The 17,076-nt window shown below is 55.7% G+C and overlaps 2 protein-coding genes across 5 annotated transcripts in view; one reads left to right on the forward strand and one right to left on the reverse strand.

Moving 5' to 3' along the window:
• USP42 (ubiquitin specific peptidase 42) overlaps window positions 1-9,370 on the forward strand; it is a 55,729-nt gene extending 46,359 nt beyond the window's left edge. For 2 of the 3 annotated variants that reach the window (XM_037995431.2, XM_037995436.2), the window contains 2 exons: window positions 1,446-2,885; window positions 4,462-7,275. In XM_037995431.2, coding sequence (XP_037851359.2) covers window positions 1,446-2,885; window positions 4,462-4,795 — 1,774 coding nt within the window. In that variant the 3' untranslated portion in view covers window positions 4,796-7,275. The other variant, XM_037995433.2, reaches the window with a different exon arrangement.
• Window positions 9,371-9,576: 206 nt separating this feature from the next.
• CYTH3 (cytohesin 3) overlaps window positions 9,577-17,076 on the reverse strand; it is a 113,517-nt gene continuing 106,017 nt past the window's right edge. For both annotated transcript variants that reach the window (XM_008018725.3, XM_073012802.1), the window contains 4 exons: window positions 13,492-13,568; window positions 13,306-13,377; window positions 13,046-13,200; window positions 9,577-12,813 (listed from right to left, as the gene is read on the reverse strand). In XM_008018725.3, the coding sequence (XP_008016916.2) occupies window positions 12,741-12,813; window positions 13,046-13,200; window positions 13,306-13,377; window positions 13,492-13,568 (377 nt within the window). In that variant the 3' untranslated portion in view covers window positions 9,577-12,740. The remainder of the gene's footprint in view (window positions 12,814-13,045; window positions 13,201-13,305; window positions 13,378-13,491; window positions 13,569-17,076) is intronic.

Here is a 17,076-nt window from a genome sequence, read left to right on the forward strand (position 1 = left end):
CGTGCTCGCGTCTCTGCACAGGTCGGCTGTGAGTGACAGCTCAGAGCGCGGCCAGATGTCACCACACTCGGTGCCAGGCACACGTTTGCCATCAGGAAGTCATGTTCTCATGGCGAACAACTTCTGGTGAAGTTGTGATGAAATCACAGCATGATGGATCTAGATTTATAGACTGGGTATCTTCCTGGAAACAGCGTCCGTGAAAACCGCGCCAGTAACACAGCCGTAGTTTCTACCCGCATAGTCTCAGCACACACTCACCTGTGGGGTTGCTCGTCGTGCTGGTGGGGCTCCCATCACTGTGGCAACCCCAGAATGGCCCCCGGCAGCTGGGAGTGCCCTCACTGAGGCCCTCTGTTAGGAGGGCTTAGATATTAAAACGGAATGGGGTGAACCCTGCAGGCAGGGAATGCTCATCCCCAACCTAAGGATAGGCCGGCTTGGACACTTGCTCCCTCGGCCAGGGGACTCCGGCCTTTCCTAGGCCAGGTAGCATGAGGGTGAGGTAGATGGCTGTGCAGACAAGCCCAGGCCACAGCAGCTTTCATTATTAACCCTGAGGACATACTGAAAGCTCTGCGGGAATCAAAGGACAGAGTTAATTTACTACAGCAAGTTTTGCTAAAGCCTCTGATTTCTCACAATTTGTCAGTAATTGGAGGAGCTGCTGGCTTTGTTTGGAGGTAGCTGCTCTACCTTTGAGGGTTCAAGAGAAATTAGAGAAAGGGAGCCCAGAGTTAAAGGAGGAAGCCCTGTCATCACTGGAGGTTTTTCTTTAGTCTTGGTTATTAGGAAGAACTAGAGGAATTGCAGCCAGGTGCAGTGGCTCACGCCTGTAATCCCAGCACTTTGGGAGGCTGAGGTGAGCGGATCACCTGAGGTCAGGAGTTCAGGACCAGCTTGCCCAAGGTTTAGTGAAACCCCATCTCTACTAAAAAATGCCAAAATTAGCTGGGCGTGGTGGCGGGTGCCTGTAATCCCAGCTACTTGGGAAGCTGGGTCAGGAGAATCCCTTGCGCCTAGGAGGTGGAGGTGCGCCTAGGAGGTGGAGGTTACAGAGAGCTGAGATCAGGCCACTGCACTCCAGCCTGGGCAACAGAGTGGGACTCTGCCCCTCAAAAAACAAAACAAAACAATAGAGGAATTGGAAGAACTAGAGGAATATCCAGAAACAGGAAGAGCCTAGAACTGTAGGATTATTGCTTTGAAAAATAGGCTAGGAGCTGGGCTTGATGATAAAACATTTTATTTTTGTTTAATAAGGGAAACAGAAAATTGGGAGTTTCCAGAGATAGTAGTACTAGCCTAATACTGGGCTTCAGCGAGATGTATTTAAAGAGACGAAATAGCAAGTGAACGTTTTGAAGTGTTTGTCCCTGTAATGCAATGACACGAGCCTGTGAAGCCCACGCTAACTGGTGTGTTTGTTTGTTTGGGGGCTGCAGTGCACCTGGAGCAGAGAGGGGCCCTCCCAAGGACCGCGACCCCGAGCCCCAGCTTGGCAGCCCCGCCGCCGAATCCCTGGAGGAACCGGATGCGGCCGCCAGCCTCAGCAGCACCAAGAAGACCCCGCCGCCCCCGGATCCCGGGACTCCCACTACCAAAGAAGGCGCCTGGGAGGCCTTGGCTGCCACCCCCGAGGAGCCTCCGCCCAGCGCTGGGCAGGACATCGCGGGGAACACAGCGCCCCCTGACCTGTGTGATCCCGGGAGCTTAACGGGCGACGCGAGCCCGCTGTCCCAGGACGCAAAGGGGATGATAGCGGAGGGCCCGCGGGACTCTGCGACGGCGGAAGCCCCGGAGGGGTTGAGTCCGGCTCCGCCTGCGCGGTCGGAGGAGCCCTGCGAGCAGCCGCTCCTTGTTCACCCCAGCGGGGACCATGCCCGGGACGCTCAGGACCTGCCCCAGAGCTCGGGCGCGCCCGAGGCCGCAGAGGGGCCGCCAGCTCCTGTGCTGGAGGCGGCCCCGGCCGGTCACCTGGAAGGGGACGCAGAGCCTAACCCCGGCGAGAGGGGCGAGGACGCCGCGGCGCCGAAAGCTCCAGGCCCTTCTCCGGTGAAGGAGAAAATCAGCAGCCTCAGAAAGGTGGACCGAGGCCACTACCGCAGCCGGAGGGAGCGCTCGTCCAGCGGGGAGCCTGCCAGAGAGAGCAGGAGCAAGACTGAGGGCCACCGCCACCGGCGGCGCCGCACCTGCCCCCGGGAGCGCGACCGCCAGGACCGCCACGCTGCGGAGCACCACCCCGGCCACGGCGACAGGCCCAGCCCCGGCGAGCGCCGCTCTCTGGGCAGGTACAGTCACCACCACTCCCGACACCGGAGTGGGGCGGAGCCGGACTGGGTCAGACACCACTACACCGAGGGCGAGCATGGCTGGAGCCGGGAGAAGTTCTACGCCGACAGGCCCCGCTGGGACAGGTGCCGGTACTACCATGACAGGTACGCCCCGTACGCCGCCCGGGACTGGAAGCCCTTCCACGGCGGCCGCGAGCACGAGCGGGCCGGGCTGCATGAGCGGCCGCACAAGGACCACAGTCGGGGCCGTAGGGGCTGCGAGCCGGCCCGGGAGAGGGAGCGGCACCGCCCTGGCAGCCCCCGTGCAGGAGCGCCCCACGCCCTCGCCCCGCACCCTGACCGCTTCTCCCACGACAGAACTGCTCTTGTAGCCGGAGACAACTGTAATCTCTCTGATCGGTTTCACGAACACGAAAATGTAAAGTCACGGAAACGGAGACACGACAGCGTGGAAAACAGTGACAGCCATGTCGAAAAGAAAGCCCAGAGGAGCGAACAGAAGGACCCTCTAGAAGAGCCTAAAGCGAAGAAGCACAAAAAATCAAAGAAGAAAAAGAAATCCAAAGACAAACACCGAGACCGCGACTCCAGGTGAGCCTGGGGCCTTATGCTCCTCGCGGGGCTGGCGGCGCTGTCAGCAGTGGGGCCTGTCCCTTCTCACCCGACTCAGGAACAAGTGACGGGCCGGGCCGTAGTTGTATCCGTTTGATTTATGTCTCATTTCTGTAGGTTTTGAGATTCCACTCTTTTTACAGATTTGTAAAAATTTGCCCTGTTTTTAAGCTGTATCTTTATTTAATGGTGTCGTTAAATGCCTAACAACCACCTTTTTCAAAATGATAGTGCCATTTTTGGTGAATGCTTTGTAACTCTTCCAGGAGTAAGCATGCATTGTTCCATAAATGAAAAATTGGGAGTCTTTGACCTTAGAATTGGTGTTAATATTATTATTTGTCAGATGTAGTTCTGTTTTCCTATCTGTTATATTTTCCTGAAATTCAGTGGCTGTGAGGTAGGCAGACAACAGGAGGTGCACTTCTCCTGTTCCTGCCCTCCTGCCTAGCGTGGGCATCTGAGACACCTTTGTTTCCTCGGCCTTTGTTTTTGTCTCCATTTTTCAACTTGAAATTCTATTGGGAAATTTGTTTCTGTATTTTTTAAGAGATAGGGTCTTCCTCTGTCACCCAGGCTGGAGTGCAGTGATGCCATCATAACTCACTGCAGCCTTGACCTCCTGGGCTCAAATGATCTTTCTGCCTCAGCCCTCAGCCTCTGGAGTAGCCGGGACTACAGACATGTGCTACCACCCTCAACTAATTTTTTGTTTTTGTAAAGACAGGGTCTCGCTATGCTGCCCAGGTGGTTCTCAAACCCCTAGGCTCAAGCGATCCTCCTGCCTGGGCCTCCCAAAGCACTGGTATCACAGGCATGAGCCACCGCACCTGGCCTGTTTTTGTATTTTTAAGAAGCTAAATTGGTGAGTGATTGTCTTGAAAATGACTTATCCGTGATGAGATGGATGAGCAGGAACAGAATTAGTAATTTTAGTTGACATCTCTTGAAATTGAAACCAGGGGAAAAGATTAGCAAAAGCCATAGAGAAAATAGGCAGTGGTTACTTGAGGGAAAAAATAATATTGCTGCCAGGTGTCTCAGGCACATGGGAGGGAGGGAGGCTTAGTATTTCCTTTCCCTTCAAGTAACCACTGGTTTTGGGAAAAGCTAGCAGAATCCTCCTTGCAGTGTTTGTCCAACAACTTTAGTTCCTCAGAAAGCTGAAGCAGAGGTGGGGCTGTTCAGCAATGGAGCTGAAGTTGGTGAATTTATGACCCTGGGCTGAAACAGTCATTATACTGAAGGCAGACTTGTTAAATTTTTGAGACAGGGTCTGGCTCTGTTGCCCAGGCTGGAGTGCAGTGTTGCAGTCGTAGCTCACTGCAGCTTTGTCAACCTCCTGGGCTCAAGTGATCCTCCCGCCTCAGCCTCCCGGGTAGCTGGGACTACAGGTGTGCGCCACCATGCCTGGCTGACGTTGTTAATTAGATAAGAATTGCGCCTGTTTGCGCAGTGAGTGTTTTCAGTGAACGGGTGTAAAGGCCAAGCTCCAGGGTCTGCTGCTGGTGGTTTTGCGTTTTAGGGGTTTGAACTCTGGCTTTTGCTTCTGCAGGCATCAGCAGGACTCAGACCTCTCAGCAGCGTGCTCTGACGCTGACCTCCACAGACACAAAAAAAAGAAGAAGAAAAAGAAGAGACATTCAAGAAAATCAGAGGACTTTGTTAAAGATTCAGAACTGCACTTACCCAGGGCCGCCAGCTTGGAGACTGTTGCCCAGTTCCGGAGAGCCCAGGGCGGCTTTCCTCTGCCCAGTGGCCCGCCTCTGGAAGGCGTCGGACCTTTCCGTGAGAAAACGAAACACTTACGGATGGAAAGCAGGGATGACAGGTGTCATCTCTTTGAGTATGGCCAGGGTAAGAGGAGATACTTGGAATTAAGAAGATAGTAACTATTTCTTAATACGTTTTCTTTGCAAAGGGCGAGTAATACATAGAAAACCTCAGGTGGCATCAGAGGCTGCAGTTACTGAGATCACCCTGCCAGACAGGGTCCGGCCTCAGTGCTCGTCCCTGCAGTGCGGTGCTGTTGCCCAGTTTGGCTCCTTTAGCACCAAACCCTTAGTGTTTATTGAAGGCCTAAGTGACACAGGACTCAGGGCAGCACCACCTGTGTGTCACCAAAGCCCTGGAACGTATGGCTCTGGGCGTCTTGAGTGTTTGCCTCACAAAGGACCAGAAATCTTGGTTTTATTTTATTTTATTTTATTTTATTTATTTATTTTTTGAGACAGAGTCTCACTCTGTCGCCCAGGCTGGAGTGCAGTGGCGCAATCTCGGCCCACTGCAAGCTCCGCCTCCCGGGTTCACACCATTCTCCTGCCTCAGCCTCCCGAGTAGCTGGAACTATAGGCGCCCGCCACCTCGCCCAGCTAAATTTTGTGTTTTTAGTAGAGACAGAGTTTCACCCTGGTAAACAGGATGGTCTCGAGAACTGTTGGTTTTAAAGCATTTTTGATAGAAATACTTTTGCAGAATATACATTACTCTCCTGAATCCTTAAACCTGCAGCATTCTGAGTGTGCCCTGACGCTCGGTACTGATTTGCTTGTTTGGGTCGTTAGAAGCACGGGCGTCGGCCTCTGCCTGACACCTCAGAGGCGGTGTGGCGGGCCGCGGACTGTCGCTGCCAGGGGTCCTAGATTCTCTTCTGCCCTGTGGGGCTGTCTCTGTCATGTGGCCACGCGCTGTGCTCTGACTGCACTTGAGGCAGCCTCCCCGCTTCCTCTCTGGTTGGTGTCCAGTGACTGCTGGTCCTGGAGAGGAGCTGTGAGCCTGTTAGAAGTGGATGTCACTCGAGTCAGTGGACCTAGAGCAGAGGTTGGCAAACTGCAGCCCTGCGGCCAGCTTCGGCCGGTCACCTGGCTTTGTATGAACTTGGAGTGAAGAATGGTTTTAACCTTTTTAAGTGGTTGGAAATAATCCCAAAGAAGAACAATGCGTTTCACATGAGAATAATGTGAAGTTCAGACCGCAGTGGCTGTGGCTTGATTGGGGTACAGCCAGGCGCGTTCGCACGCTGTCCGGTGGCTTCGCTGTCACTGCCTGACAGAGGCGAGTGGCTGCGGCAGGGCAGGGACTGTGTGGCTTGCAACGCGGAGAATGTTATTTGGCCCTTCACAGAAAAAGTTGGTCGTCCCTACCTCAACGCCGGTTGTTTGCATTCATGTATGAAGCGCATGCCCTCCTCCCAGGGACTTCTGACGAATCATCAGGGCTGCCCTGAGGCCTTTGCTTCTCGGCTGTATCGTGGGTTAGGTGGAGCTGTGTGTTCTGGGGAAGGCCTGTCCCTGCCAGCAGCCCAGAGCCAGTGTGCATTGTTGATTGAGGGGCAGACGGTCCTTAGAGTGTGTGACAGCCGGGGCTGCGGGGCGAGCCCCATGGGGCACACTTGCCTGTGGAGTGCTGGGGAAACAGCCGGAGCCCAGGACAGGTACCACCAGCACTGTCGGCGGGGACGGGGAGCCGGCGGGCCTTTGCTGTCTGTGTTGTAGACATTCTGGACATTTCAGAATTGGTGTTGCCTTCCCATTTCAGCAAATCGGGGAAGGGGATTCGTGAGGGCTGCTTGGTACCCGAGGATGCGGTGAATGGGCTCATTCTGTGTGTGGTGTGGGCTCCCAGGATCGTGGGCTCCCAGCCAGGGCTGCTGGGAGACAGTGATGGCCCCCAAGGCAGCTAGTCCAGCAGGAGGGAGGTTGAACGTGAACTTGTTTGCGTCCCGTCTCGGGTGCTGTGGTCAGGCGCGTGTGTGTGTGTGTGTGGTGGCCTGCGTTTCTGTGCCCGTCCTCGGGTGCTGTGGTCAGGCGTGTGTGTGGTGGCCTGCGTTTCTGTGCCCGTCCTCGGGTGCTGTGGTCAGGCGTGTGTGTGGTGGCCTGCGTTTCTGTGCCCGTCCCACTGCACCGATGACAGGGTTTGCAGCTGGCGCTTCTGCCGCGAGCACAGACTGAGGAGCCTTTCTCTCCTCCCGAGAAGGCCGCTGCCCGGCCTCGCCTCACCCAATGTCCTGTGGTCCTGCAGGCCCCCCTCTGCCCTGGACTTCGGCTCCTGGCCTTTCTCTTTCAGACTCTTCCTCTGGCTCTGTTGCGCCCAGTTCAGTTCTTGGGCCTGAGATCTGTTGTCCTAACCCCAGGGTGTCCGTGGGTTGGATGGAGCCCTCAGTCTCAGTCATCACGTAAACCCTTTGATGTCAGTAAAACCCTGGGAGCAGCAGCTGAGCGCTGGGACATCCCTGCTCACCTCACAGGGAAGTGGCCTCAGCCACTCACAGGGAACCGCAGTGAGTGACCATAGCCACTTAACGCACACGCAGAGCAGAGGCACTGGCGGTTTTGCAACCATCATTAAAATCTCTTTCCTGACCTTTGCTTTCTAGGTGATTGAAAACTCAGCCTCAAAACAAAAAATTCACTAGTTACGGTAAGCTGTTTCCTGTTTCTTCATTGTTTGTGGTGGTGCTGAGGGGACTCAGGCAGAGGAGTTATTCTGTGGTTCTGCCCGTGGGCTGGGCCCATAGGAGTGGGCAGAGCCATGGAGAGGCCCCGGCAGGTTCCCAGCCAGCCCAGACCCCCACGTGCTTGGGGACAGACCTAGACCCTCCACCTCGTCACCTTTGCATTACTGGCTGGGAAGACCCGCATCTGTCACGCAGGTGGAGTTGCCCTGTTCCCTTGCCCCTCACTGGGAAAAGCCAACCTGGCTCACAGCAGCCGAGCCCACGGGCCTTTGATAAACATCTGGGAAGGGAGAGGCCCGGTGCCCAGCACAGGCACCTCAGGAGAGCGGAGCCTTGCTCCCTCCCCGTCCCATCCCGTCCCCTGTGCTGCTGTTTGCGCCCCGAGGTCGCACTGAGCCGGAGCCAGCACCCACCCAGCACCCACTGTACAAAACCGTGGGAAGGTGGCCGAGTGGCAGATCAGGACCTCAGAGCTGCCAGGGCTGTGTTGGGTCATTTCTCACAGGGGTCCTGGGACAGTCACTGGTTTTATGCCTGACCCCTGTGGACCTAAAGGGGACAGCGAATCATTTTTCCCTTGAAAGGAAACTTTGTCCAAATGTGTCTGTCACATGTAGTCAGCAAGAGGAATTTAAAATGAACTTCCAAGTGAAGAGTCTGTGGATTAACTGGCCATTAATTAACAGGCTTTATCAGTGTGTCCTCAAGGGAGAGGCCCAACTCTAAGGAAGGAGCTAAACTTCCCAAGTGAGGGGCTGTGAGGACCGAGGTGGAGGAGGCAGCTGAGGGCTGGTGGCGGCGGGGCCCAGCAGATGGCGCCTCCCTGGCTGAGCCGCTCGCACCGCCAGTTCCCTCCCTTCCACCCAGGAAGGCAGAGTGACCTCCTCAGGGAAGAGCTTCCCCAGCCTTCTGGAGCAGCTGGCAGGGCGTCCGGGAATAAGCCCTAGGCACCGCCGCCGCCTGCCTCCAACTCACTAACCCGGCGCCTCTTGTCTTTCAGATTCAACGCGTTCAACAGAAGCCATCCCCAGCCCAGCTTAAATTATAAAGATAGAAAATAACTCTGTTCCAATCTGCGTGGTGCTTCTTTAGTAAATACTGTACAGATTTTACCATGGAGAACTTTTTTTTTAGTTTTTACCTTTTCTTAATTACCCTTATTCCGAATGAACGAACACTTTCTACCACTGCTGACCATTGTAAAATACCGTGTATATAAATCCCATTGAAATAATGCCCTGGAATAGAACATCTCAAATGCTGCTTAATTACAGACTCAGGTCGATTACTTGTATTTCATGTAATGTTCCTCCAAGTTAGACATCTGGTGCAAGACCAACCGGGAGACCATGGAATTGTCAAAAGTACAAACTGACAGTGTGTATATTTAATTTAAAGACTTATTTAAAAACTCACAAGCTCTCACCTAGACTTTGGAGAGCAGTCTGTTTTCTGTAATGTCTGATACTAGAAACTAATTTGCTTATTTTAGTTGTATTCAAGATTTGAAGATGTATTTTATAGACAAGTTCTGTTTTTGAACTTTGTGGAACTGTTCCAATCAATTTCCCAGTTATGATGAGTATTTACATTATGAATGTATAACCCAGACATGATTTGTAAAGCCGACAGTATGTTTCTATTACACAACACTTTTTGATACAGCGTCTCTTGTCTTCACTGATACTGGAGTCTCCGTTGTCTGCTTGGTCCCTTCGAGTTTCTAGTTACAGACACAATCATACTGTGATTTTATTTTTAATATGGATATGCTATCAAACTGTGATACACTTATAATTCACTGGTCCTGCATCAGGAGATGGAGTGGGGAAAACTGTATTTAATACAGTTTGTATCTGAATAATCTGTATGGTTTATACAGTTTGTGTTGTTCAGAGATGTTTAAAGTTTGATCTTTGTTTTTTTAAAGATTAAAAAAGCACTTGCCCCACTGTAAATATACAGCATGTAAAATTTCTATAGTATATAAATGGCAGCAAATCACACACTTGGCGTCTTTTTACTGCTGTTTTCCCCATTTGCTTCCAGACTCCTTCCTGTCATCTGAATTCACTTTCTTAAAACCTTCAAGTGCTCCTGCTGAAGTCAGTACCTTCGGCCAGGCCATCCCACCTGGAATGGGCAAAGGAAAACTGGAGGGGTGTCTGCTGGACCCAACAATATCTGTTGGAAAGAACCAAGTCTCAGACAGGCTTGTTTGAACAATACATGTGATTTTTATTCAGTGAACACAGTATTTGCAAGAGCGCTGACAGCCATCCACCCTCCAATCTTACTGTTCACTTTACAACCAAATATCGAGTGAGAGAGAGGCTGTTTCTTCATGCGAGCCATGGCAGTATATACATTGAATAACAAACACTCCAGAAATCAATAGATGTACATTATTTACATATTACTGTATTTTCCGCAAATAGAAATATTTTCTAAGAAAAAAAAAGTCAATTTGTGGTTTCTGGTCTACCACAGACCTAACTTCTCGGCAAAGCACATCTATGTAGATAGCTGCATTTGTAACTTTAAAAGTAGGCATTGCTTTCTATGAAGCACTAAGCGCTGCTCCATCTATAAACAGCTCCTAGTTTCACTCAGTTTGGTACCACATTAAACTGCCCCAAAATGTTCTGTGACCCCAGTGACACTGCTGCTTATCTGGGTCCAGGGCCAGTCCAATTAAACTCAAATGTGAACCAGGGGCCCAGCAAGACAGGCTGGAAGGGCTGTGGCAGCCGCCGCCTCCCCGCCGGGCTCCCGTCGCTGCCTCCTGGCCTCTGTCTCTGGAAGAAAGTGTCTTTGGCCAGAGTTGGGACTAACAATTCGAGCCCTGTGCTCAGACATCGGGGCGGGGAGGAGGATCGTGATTGTGACAGGGCCTGCCCAGGGTGAGGGACAAAAACAGATGTCCTGCTTCAGGGCCGTCCTGGTGGCGGCTGGCCATGCGCAGTCATGACCCAGAGAGTTTTCTGGACCAGGCCTGCCTCAAGGCTCCGCAGGCTCGATGGCTGCACGGCCTTTATGCTAATACTGTCATTACACAGCCTGGAGCTAGGCGATTTCCTGTAACACTGACCACAAAGTACCTGGAGTCTAACTCAGCACCACAGCCTCTGTGCGGCTCCCGGGTGCCCACCACCCGGTGAAGCTCATTCCCAGACGACAGCAGCGGAGGAGCTTGATCTGGAGACTCCTGCCTGCCGCGGCTCCCAACACCCAAAACAGAAAGCTCCGATCCCCAGGTCATACCTGGGTTGGTCAGAAGGAAACGGCTCGTCTGAGCACGACATGCTGACAAAGCTGGCTGTGGCCAGTCCTGGGTGCGGGGCCAGCCTGAGGGGTGGGCACCGCCGGGGCCGGCCGTCAGTGTGTGGTCTGGGTGGGGGTCCAGGCAGCGTTTATTTTCATGGAAGACTGGAGGCCAGAATTGCATATCTACCAGCCAGGTTTCAAGAACGCTGACTTGCCTTTCTCAGAACTAAAATTTCCAATGTGAGGTATCAGTAACAAAGCCTAAGAGCTTGGGAATGAAAGTCTGACGCAGGACGGGGGCTTCTGGCCTCGGGCCCCTCTGCAGTCTAGTGCGACTGAAAGCTACATCAAGGTCAGCCGCAGGGAGGCGGAGGGCCCACAGCCGCTCGGCCTCCACTTCAAGGCAACTCAAAGGAACAGTCTCCGCTGCTGAGTAGGAAGCCTAGGTGCACAGTCTGAGGTGTGGTCTCTGGACTGGGCATTTTGCGCGAGAGTACAGATGCCCTCCAGAGGGTGCAGATTCAAGGTGTGCCTGTGCAGGTGGGGTGGGAAGAGGAAGTCCGTGGAGGAAAAGCCAGCCACCAGCCCAACAGCCCCGTGTGCAACAGGGTCCTGGGGATGCAAATCTCCCGACAGAGCAGCGCCTGCCACCGGCCTGCGTCGGCCCAACCACGCAATGCCCCCGTCCAGCCCTGTGCCCTCTCTGGAGGTGGGGCCCAGATCCACCCTTGCTTGAGCGAAGCACTGGGCACCTGCTATCGTTACATCCACAGCAACCTGACGACCTCCCAGGCGGGCGTGGAGCTTCACCAGTTCCACCACCGGCGTCTATCGGGGTTCTCAGCTCCCCAGACACCCTACGTGCCGGGCCTCCGCACCCCGGGGCTGTTCTTCCCTCCTCGTAGGGAGGGCACCTGTCTCAGGACATGGCACGCTACATGGGGTGAGGCTGTTTCTAGTTACTTCTGTGTCTACTCATTAAGAAATATGGTCAAATTAGAAGGTCTGTGAAATAAGCATTCATTTTGCCACAGGTTTTGAATAGCGACGAGTATGGTCAAAAGCCGGTCCACATGGACTCCGCTGACCTGTATGAAACGCTGCCGTGCGTGTGTCTGAACAAAACATGAGCAGTTTCACGTGATTCAGCATATGGACCATCTGTGTCCAGGGAAAAGCTGTTTCCTAGGAGTTAGCAGTTACAGGCTAAACACCCCAAACCATTAACTGTTATCATTTTAACGATTTGCTTAAAGTACCCGTGGGGCCAAAAAGCCTGGGTTGAAGAGAGGCCACATGGGAGTCACGCTGGAGCCCCCAAGTGCCATCCCATCCCTCCCCGAGCCCGTCCAGAGCCCACCTGCTGCCCCGGGGCTTTGCCTGACAGCCTGACAGGGCAGGGCTGCACGTGGCCCGTGCCGGTGTCCCCAGCCCTCCCCGTGGGTGCTGCGTCCAGGTGGATATTTTTTCAGTGCACAGTATATACTTGTGTCCAGGAGTTAACTTTATAGCTGCCATTCTAAAAATACTACTGTTAGAAAGTATCTTTTGTTATAATTTCAGAATATAAAAAGGCATATAAAAGCTATAATCCTATATATCTGAGAAAAAATTCTGAATAAAAAACTGGTAGCTTTTCCTTTCCTGTTTTGCTATAAAACAGTGGCTTTCTAGAATGGTTAACACTGCCCCGAGTTTGGCATGGTACGAATGAGGCTCCCATCTGTGGAATCCGTCCCGTGTCTGCTGTGGAGAGAGCGGAAGCTGCTGTCCTGGCTTCTCCCCCCAGGGCCGCCGGGGACGGTCGCAGGAAGGAAATGCTTCTGGACACGCGCAGCCGACCATGACCCCAGCCAGGGCACAAGGCCTCGAAGATCAGTCTGGGCCACAGTACGCTCTGAAGCAGCAGCTTGCACTGCAGGGCGACCACCTCCCAGGACCCCAGCCACGGCACGAGGCCTCGGGGATGCCATCTGGGCCACGGTACACTCTGGAGAAGCAGCTTGCACCGCAGGGTGACCGCCTCCCTGCCACGCCTTCCGCGGAGGGGCGGCCCACGGTGTCTTTCTGCTGGGGTTGGGTCTTTTACCTGGGTCTTTTAGCCAGGAAAGCTATTTTTTATTGGCAATCCTTCGTTTCCTCGTTGCCAACATGTCATAGAAGGGATCCCTGCTGATACTGGCTCTGGTGAAAGAAGGAAAACATGCAGGTTAGGTCGTGGGTGACACACAGACCTTCCCTTCCCCACCAGCCCCAGAGGCTCCTTGGACAGGACTGCAGGCTCAGATCTGAGCATCGGGTTTCTGGAGGCAGAGGGTCCGCTCTTGCACACGGAAGCATCCACGTTCCAGACCATCCTCCGCCCTCCAACCAGCATGAGAAGACAGGCCTGGCCCCGCCCCCAAACCCCGCTCACTTGATGGATTTCATCCACTCCTCCTTCTCCTCCGGGCTTGGGGCTGAGATCCGGTACACCACGTGGTTCCCCTCTACCACGCGGCCGTCAGCCTCCGTCTTACAGGCCTTGATGACCTGCCCTTTGTGGCTGGGATTGTAGAGCTCAAAACAGTTCTGGTGGAGAAAAAGAGAGGGGAGGCCGTCACAGGGGCTGGGGGCCAGGCAGTGAGGATGGCTCCCAGGTGGCTGGCAGGAGAGAAGGTTCAGGAGGGAGCTTACGGGTTTCCGGGGGTCCTCCACCTCCCTGATGCTGAGGTTTTCCAACGGGATGATTCCCCTGGGCTCCTTATCCTACAAGAGAGAAGTACACGGGGGCTCACTGTGGGCCACCAGCCTGGGGGTCCCTCGGACCCAGGGCAGCTCCGTGACTGCTGGGAGGCGGCCAGGAGGCTCAACCTTACTTACTGTTGTGTATTCAAAGTAATAGAGGCAGTTATCAGTCAGGATGAACCACCTGCGCTTCCAGGTCTTCACGCGTCCTCCTAGAAGCAGAAGGGCCCCGTGAGCATGTGCTCCGTGCACAGGGAGCCCGCGGGTCCAAGAGGGGGCCCTGGACCTGCACAGACCACTGCGTTTTCAGAAAGGCTGCCGGGCGCCAGGCTTGGGTTTAGGTGCCCTTCGGCGTTCCCACCGCGGGGCCCCGCATGCACCCACCCCGCCCACACCGGTGCCCCTCCACGGCACCGAGGGGCCCCCTGATGACACGACCGCACTCCAATTCGCTTCCTGGGAGTTAGTGGGATGGATGGCGTCATTTCCCCACATGAGATGGCAGCGTGATGAAGTCAGGACGGCTCGCCGGGCTCTGTCCAGGGCCTGACCCACCACGTCAGGTGGCTGTCACATTACAGAGGCCCTTGGGCAGCCCTGGGATCCCCCAAACTCAATCACCCCTGGGCCCAGGGAATCGTGAGACTGAATTAATTCTGTAACAAGATCTGGAGCGCACGCGCGGACCCCTATCTGTACCTGCCCTCCTCTCACTAAGGGAAGGACGTCTCTGATCCTTAAACACTGAGCAGACACAAACTGACTTCAGCTGCTAGCCCTGCCTGTGTTTGTTTTTTAAATAATTCAAAGAAACGCACGCTCGGGGCAATGAACTCAGTGCTCCCTGGGGTACCAGGCCGCTCTGCCCCACGCCTCCCCAGCGCCGCGCGGCTCGCCCGGATTTCTCGGTGACAGGCTGGCAGGGGGGCGGCCTCCCTGTGTGGGGACCAGCACGGGCGCTGAGGCCTGGCGGCAAGATGCTGTGAGGAGGGCTCTGCGGATCACCCGAAAGGTTTCCCTTTCGGGACCTGGTGTGCAGAGACCCTGGGTGAGAAGGAACCAGCTGCAGGTGGCAGGAAGCCTGGCTCAGCCGTACTGGAGGCCGGACGGGGTCTCCGCAGCCCCTCTGGGATCCTCCGGCCCCTGCCTCACTCAGCACTGCCGTCCTCCATTGATGCCTAAGGCAGCCTGCAATGTGGTTGCCACCGCCAGCCTGGGACAGGAGCCCAGTCTCCAGCTGTTCCTCGCCTCCCCACGGGCCCCAGTCTCATCAGTGTCCCACCAGCCCACCTGTTAAATAAAGGGTCTGTCTAGACCCTGGCCTGGGCAAATCTGCCCCCCAAGCTTCCTGCTGCATCTCCCCAGCCCTCAAACCCTGCCCCCAACATCTCTCCTGAGCCCTGGCGGGGCTTCTACTCCCTGACCCCTGCAAGCTGCTCCGTCTGGAACCCACTGCCCCAACTGTGTGGGGCCGCCTCACTGGTCCCCTGAACACCCAGCCAGGCCCCAGCAAGGCCCAAAGTCCTTGTTGCCCTCATGTCCCTGTCACCATGGGCTCCATGCTCCGTGCGAGCCCTCGGCCTTCACCTTCCCCACCTCCGTTGCAGCATACCAGGGAGGCCTAAGTCCACAGGGGAGGGCAGGAGACCCTGGGGGCAACCCCGCCTTGTCTCTCAGTCCTCCAGTGAGCAGGGAGAGGCGTTTTATGTCCCCGAGACCCTGGGGACAGGGGGACAGTGCTGATTCCTTCCAGGCACTTGCTCCAGCTTGAGCTGCTATGGCAGAATCAGCTGACAGCAACTCCACTACCCTGACATCGGTCGCTGTCACAGTCGCCTCTGCTTCCCTCCAGAGACTCCAGAGCAGGCCCCGCTCCAGCTGCACTGGTGCCAGCTGCCAGCCCCCAAACAGCAGCCAGAGGCATCTTTTCAAAAGCGGTGGCGATCGTGCCCCTCCCGGCCTGACGCCCCCGCAAAGGGTCCCACTGCACTCGGCTTTAGACCCAACTCCTTGGGCGGCTGCAGGAGCCGCCCTTCCTGGCTCCCCAGCTGTGGCCTTTCTCCCTGCCCAGCTATCTGAGTCTCCAGTTCTTGGGGAGCTCATCCAGGAGCCCCCAGGTTGTGTGCTTCTGTCCAGCACCTGCTCTGTTCCTCCATGCTCCCGGCATGGTGGACGGCGAAGGGCCTGCATGTTCCACTAGCCTGCCCACCCGGCCCCCGCCTGGGAGGGGTCCGCCTGGGACGGGTCCGCCTGGGAGGGGTCCGCCAGGGAGGGGTCCGCCTGGGACGGGTCCGCCTGGGAGGGGTCCGCCAGGGAGGGGTCCGCCTGGGACGGGTCCGCCTGGGAGGGGTCCGCCTGGGACGGGTCCGCCTGGGAGGGGTCCGCCTGGGAGGGGTCTGCCTGGGACGGGTCTGCCTGCTGCCTGGGACGGGTCTGCCTGCTGCCTGGGACGGGTCCGCCTGGGAGGGGTCCGCCTGGGAGGGGTCCGCCTGCTGCCTGGGAGGGGTCCGCCTGGGAGGGGTCTGCCTGCTGCCTGGGAGGGGTCCGCCTGGGAGGGGTCTGCCTGCTGCCTGGGAGGGGTCTGCCTGCTGCCTGGGAGGGGTCTGCCTGCTGCCTGGGAGGGGTCTGCCAAGCGGCCTCTCAGTTCCACCCTCAGGTCCCCTGCTCACACTCCCCACGGACAGCCCCATCCCTGTCCAGTCCTCAGGGCCAGGGGATGGTTGCAGACCAGGACTGCAGGCCCAGGGCAGTGGGTGGTGAGCTTGGTCTCAGAGCCCAGCAGGCTCTGCTCGTGCTTGCTTCTGGCCACGCCACACAGCATTCTCGCCTGCAGACAAGAGCCTGGCTTCTGGAACCTGCAGACGGGAGCCACTTTCTCTCTGCAAGTTTCTATTTTCATTGCCGTGAGCAGGCAGGTGCGCACACGGATCCACACGCACAAACACTCACAGCACGTGCACACACTTTCGGCATGATAGCTCGGATTGGACCACCTCCTGTGATTTTTTTTTTTTTTTTTTTTTTTTTGTGGTAATTGATTCAAGACTCAAAGTCTTAAGTTACCAACAATCGTAAGCCACGCCTGTGTACACAGCAGAGCTCCTACGCTCTGGCAAAGCATCCTGGCCTTTTTAAGACCACCTGCTCTAAAAGCCAATCTACAGTAAGAATACAGCCAAGTCAGGTCGCCCTCCCCGCTCAGCGCACGCCTGGAAGCATTCTAGATCCTGCACCCGTCTCGTCTGCCTCCAGCCAGGGCCCTGGCTCACCAGCCTTTGGTCTCGAACTTTGCTTCTGAGAACACAGTAGGCACACAGGGTGCCTGGGTGGGAGACGGCAAGGAAGCCAGCACCCTAGAGCGGCAGCCGCTCACCAGGCCGCCCACCACACTGAGGCCATGCCAGCTGCACCAGCCCCTCCAGGGCCCCTGCGCTTGGCACCCGGCGCCCAGCCAGCTCTTGGTTCCCGTGAGCGCTGTGTGCACTCATTTTGTGGCCTGTTTATCTGCCCAACCGGAAAACAGGTTAGATAACACCAGCTCTGCTGTGCCTTCATTTCATTCACGCATTTACATCTCCAGAGCCGACCCTTCCCTGGTGGCACAGGCCACATTAACTGCCAGGCAGGCTGACGGCGTCACTGTCCCTCGATGGGACACTGGGGGGCAATGCAGGAACCAGAAGGGAGGCATCTAATCAAACGAACGTCCCACTTATCCCG

This window comes from Chlorocebus sabaeus, chromosome 28, assembly GCF_047675955.1.
Source record: "Chlorocebus sabaeus isolate Y175 chromosome 28, mChlSab1.0.hap1, whole genome shotgun sequence".
NCBI lineage: Eukaryota > Metazoa > Chordata > Mammalia > Primates > Cercopithecidae > Chlorocebus > Chlorocebus sabaeus.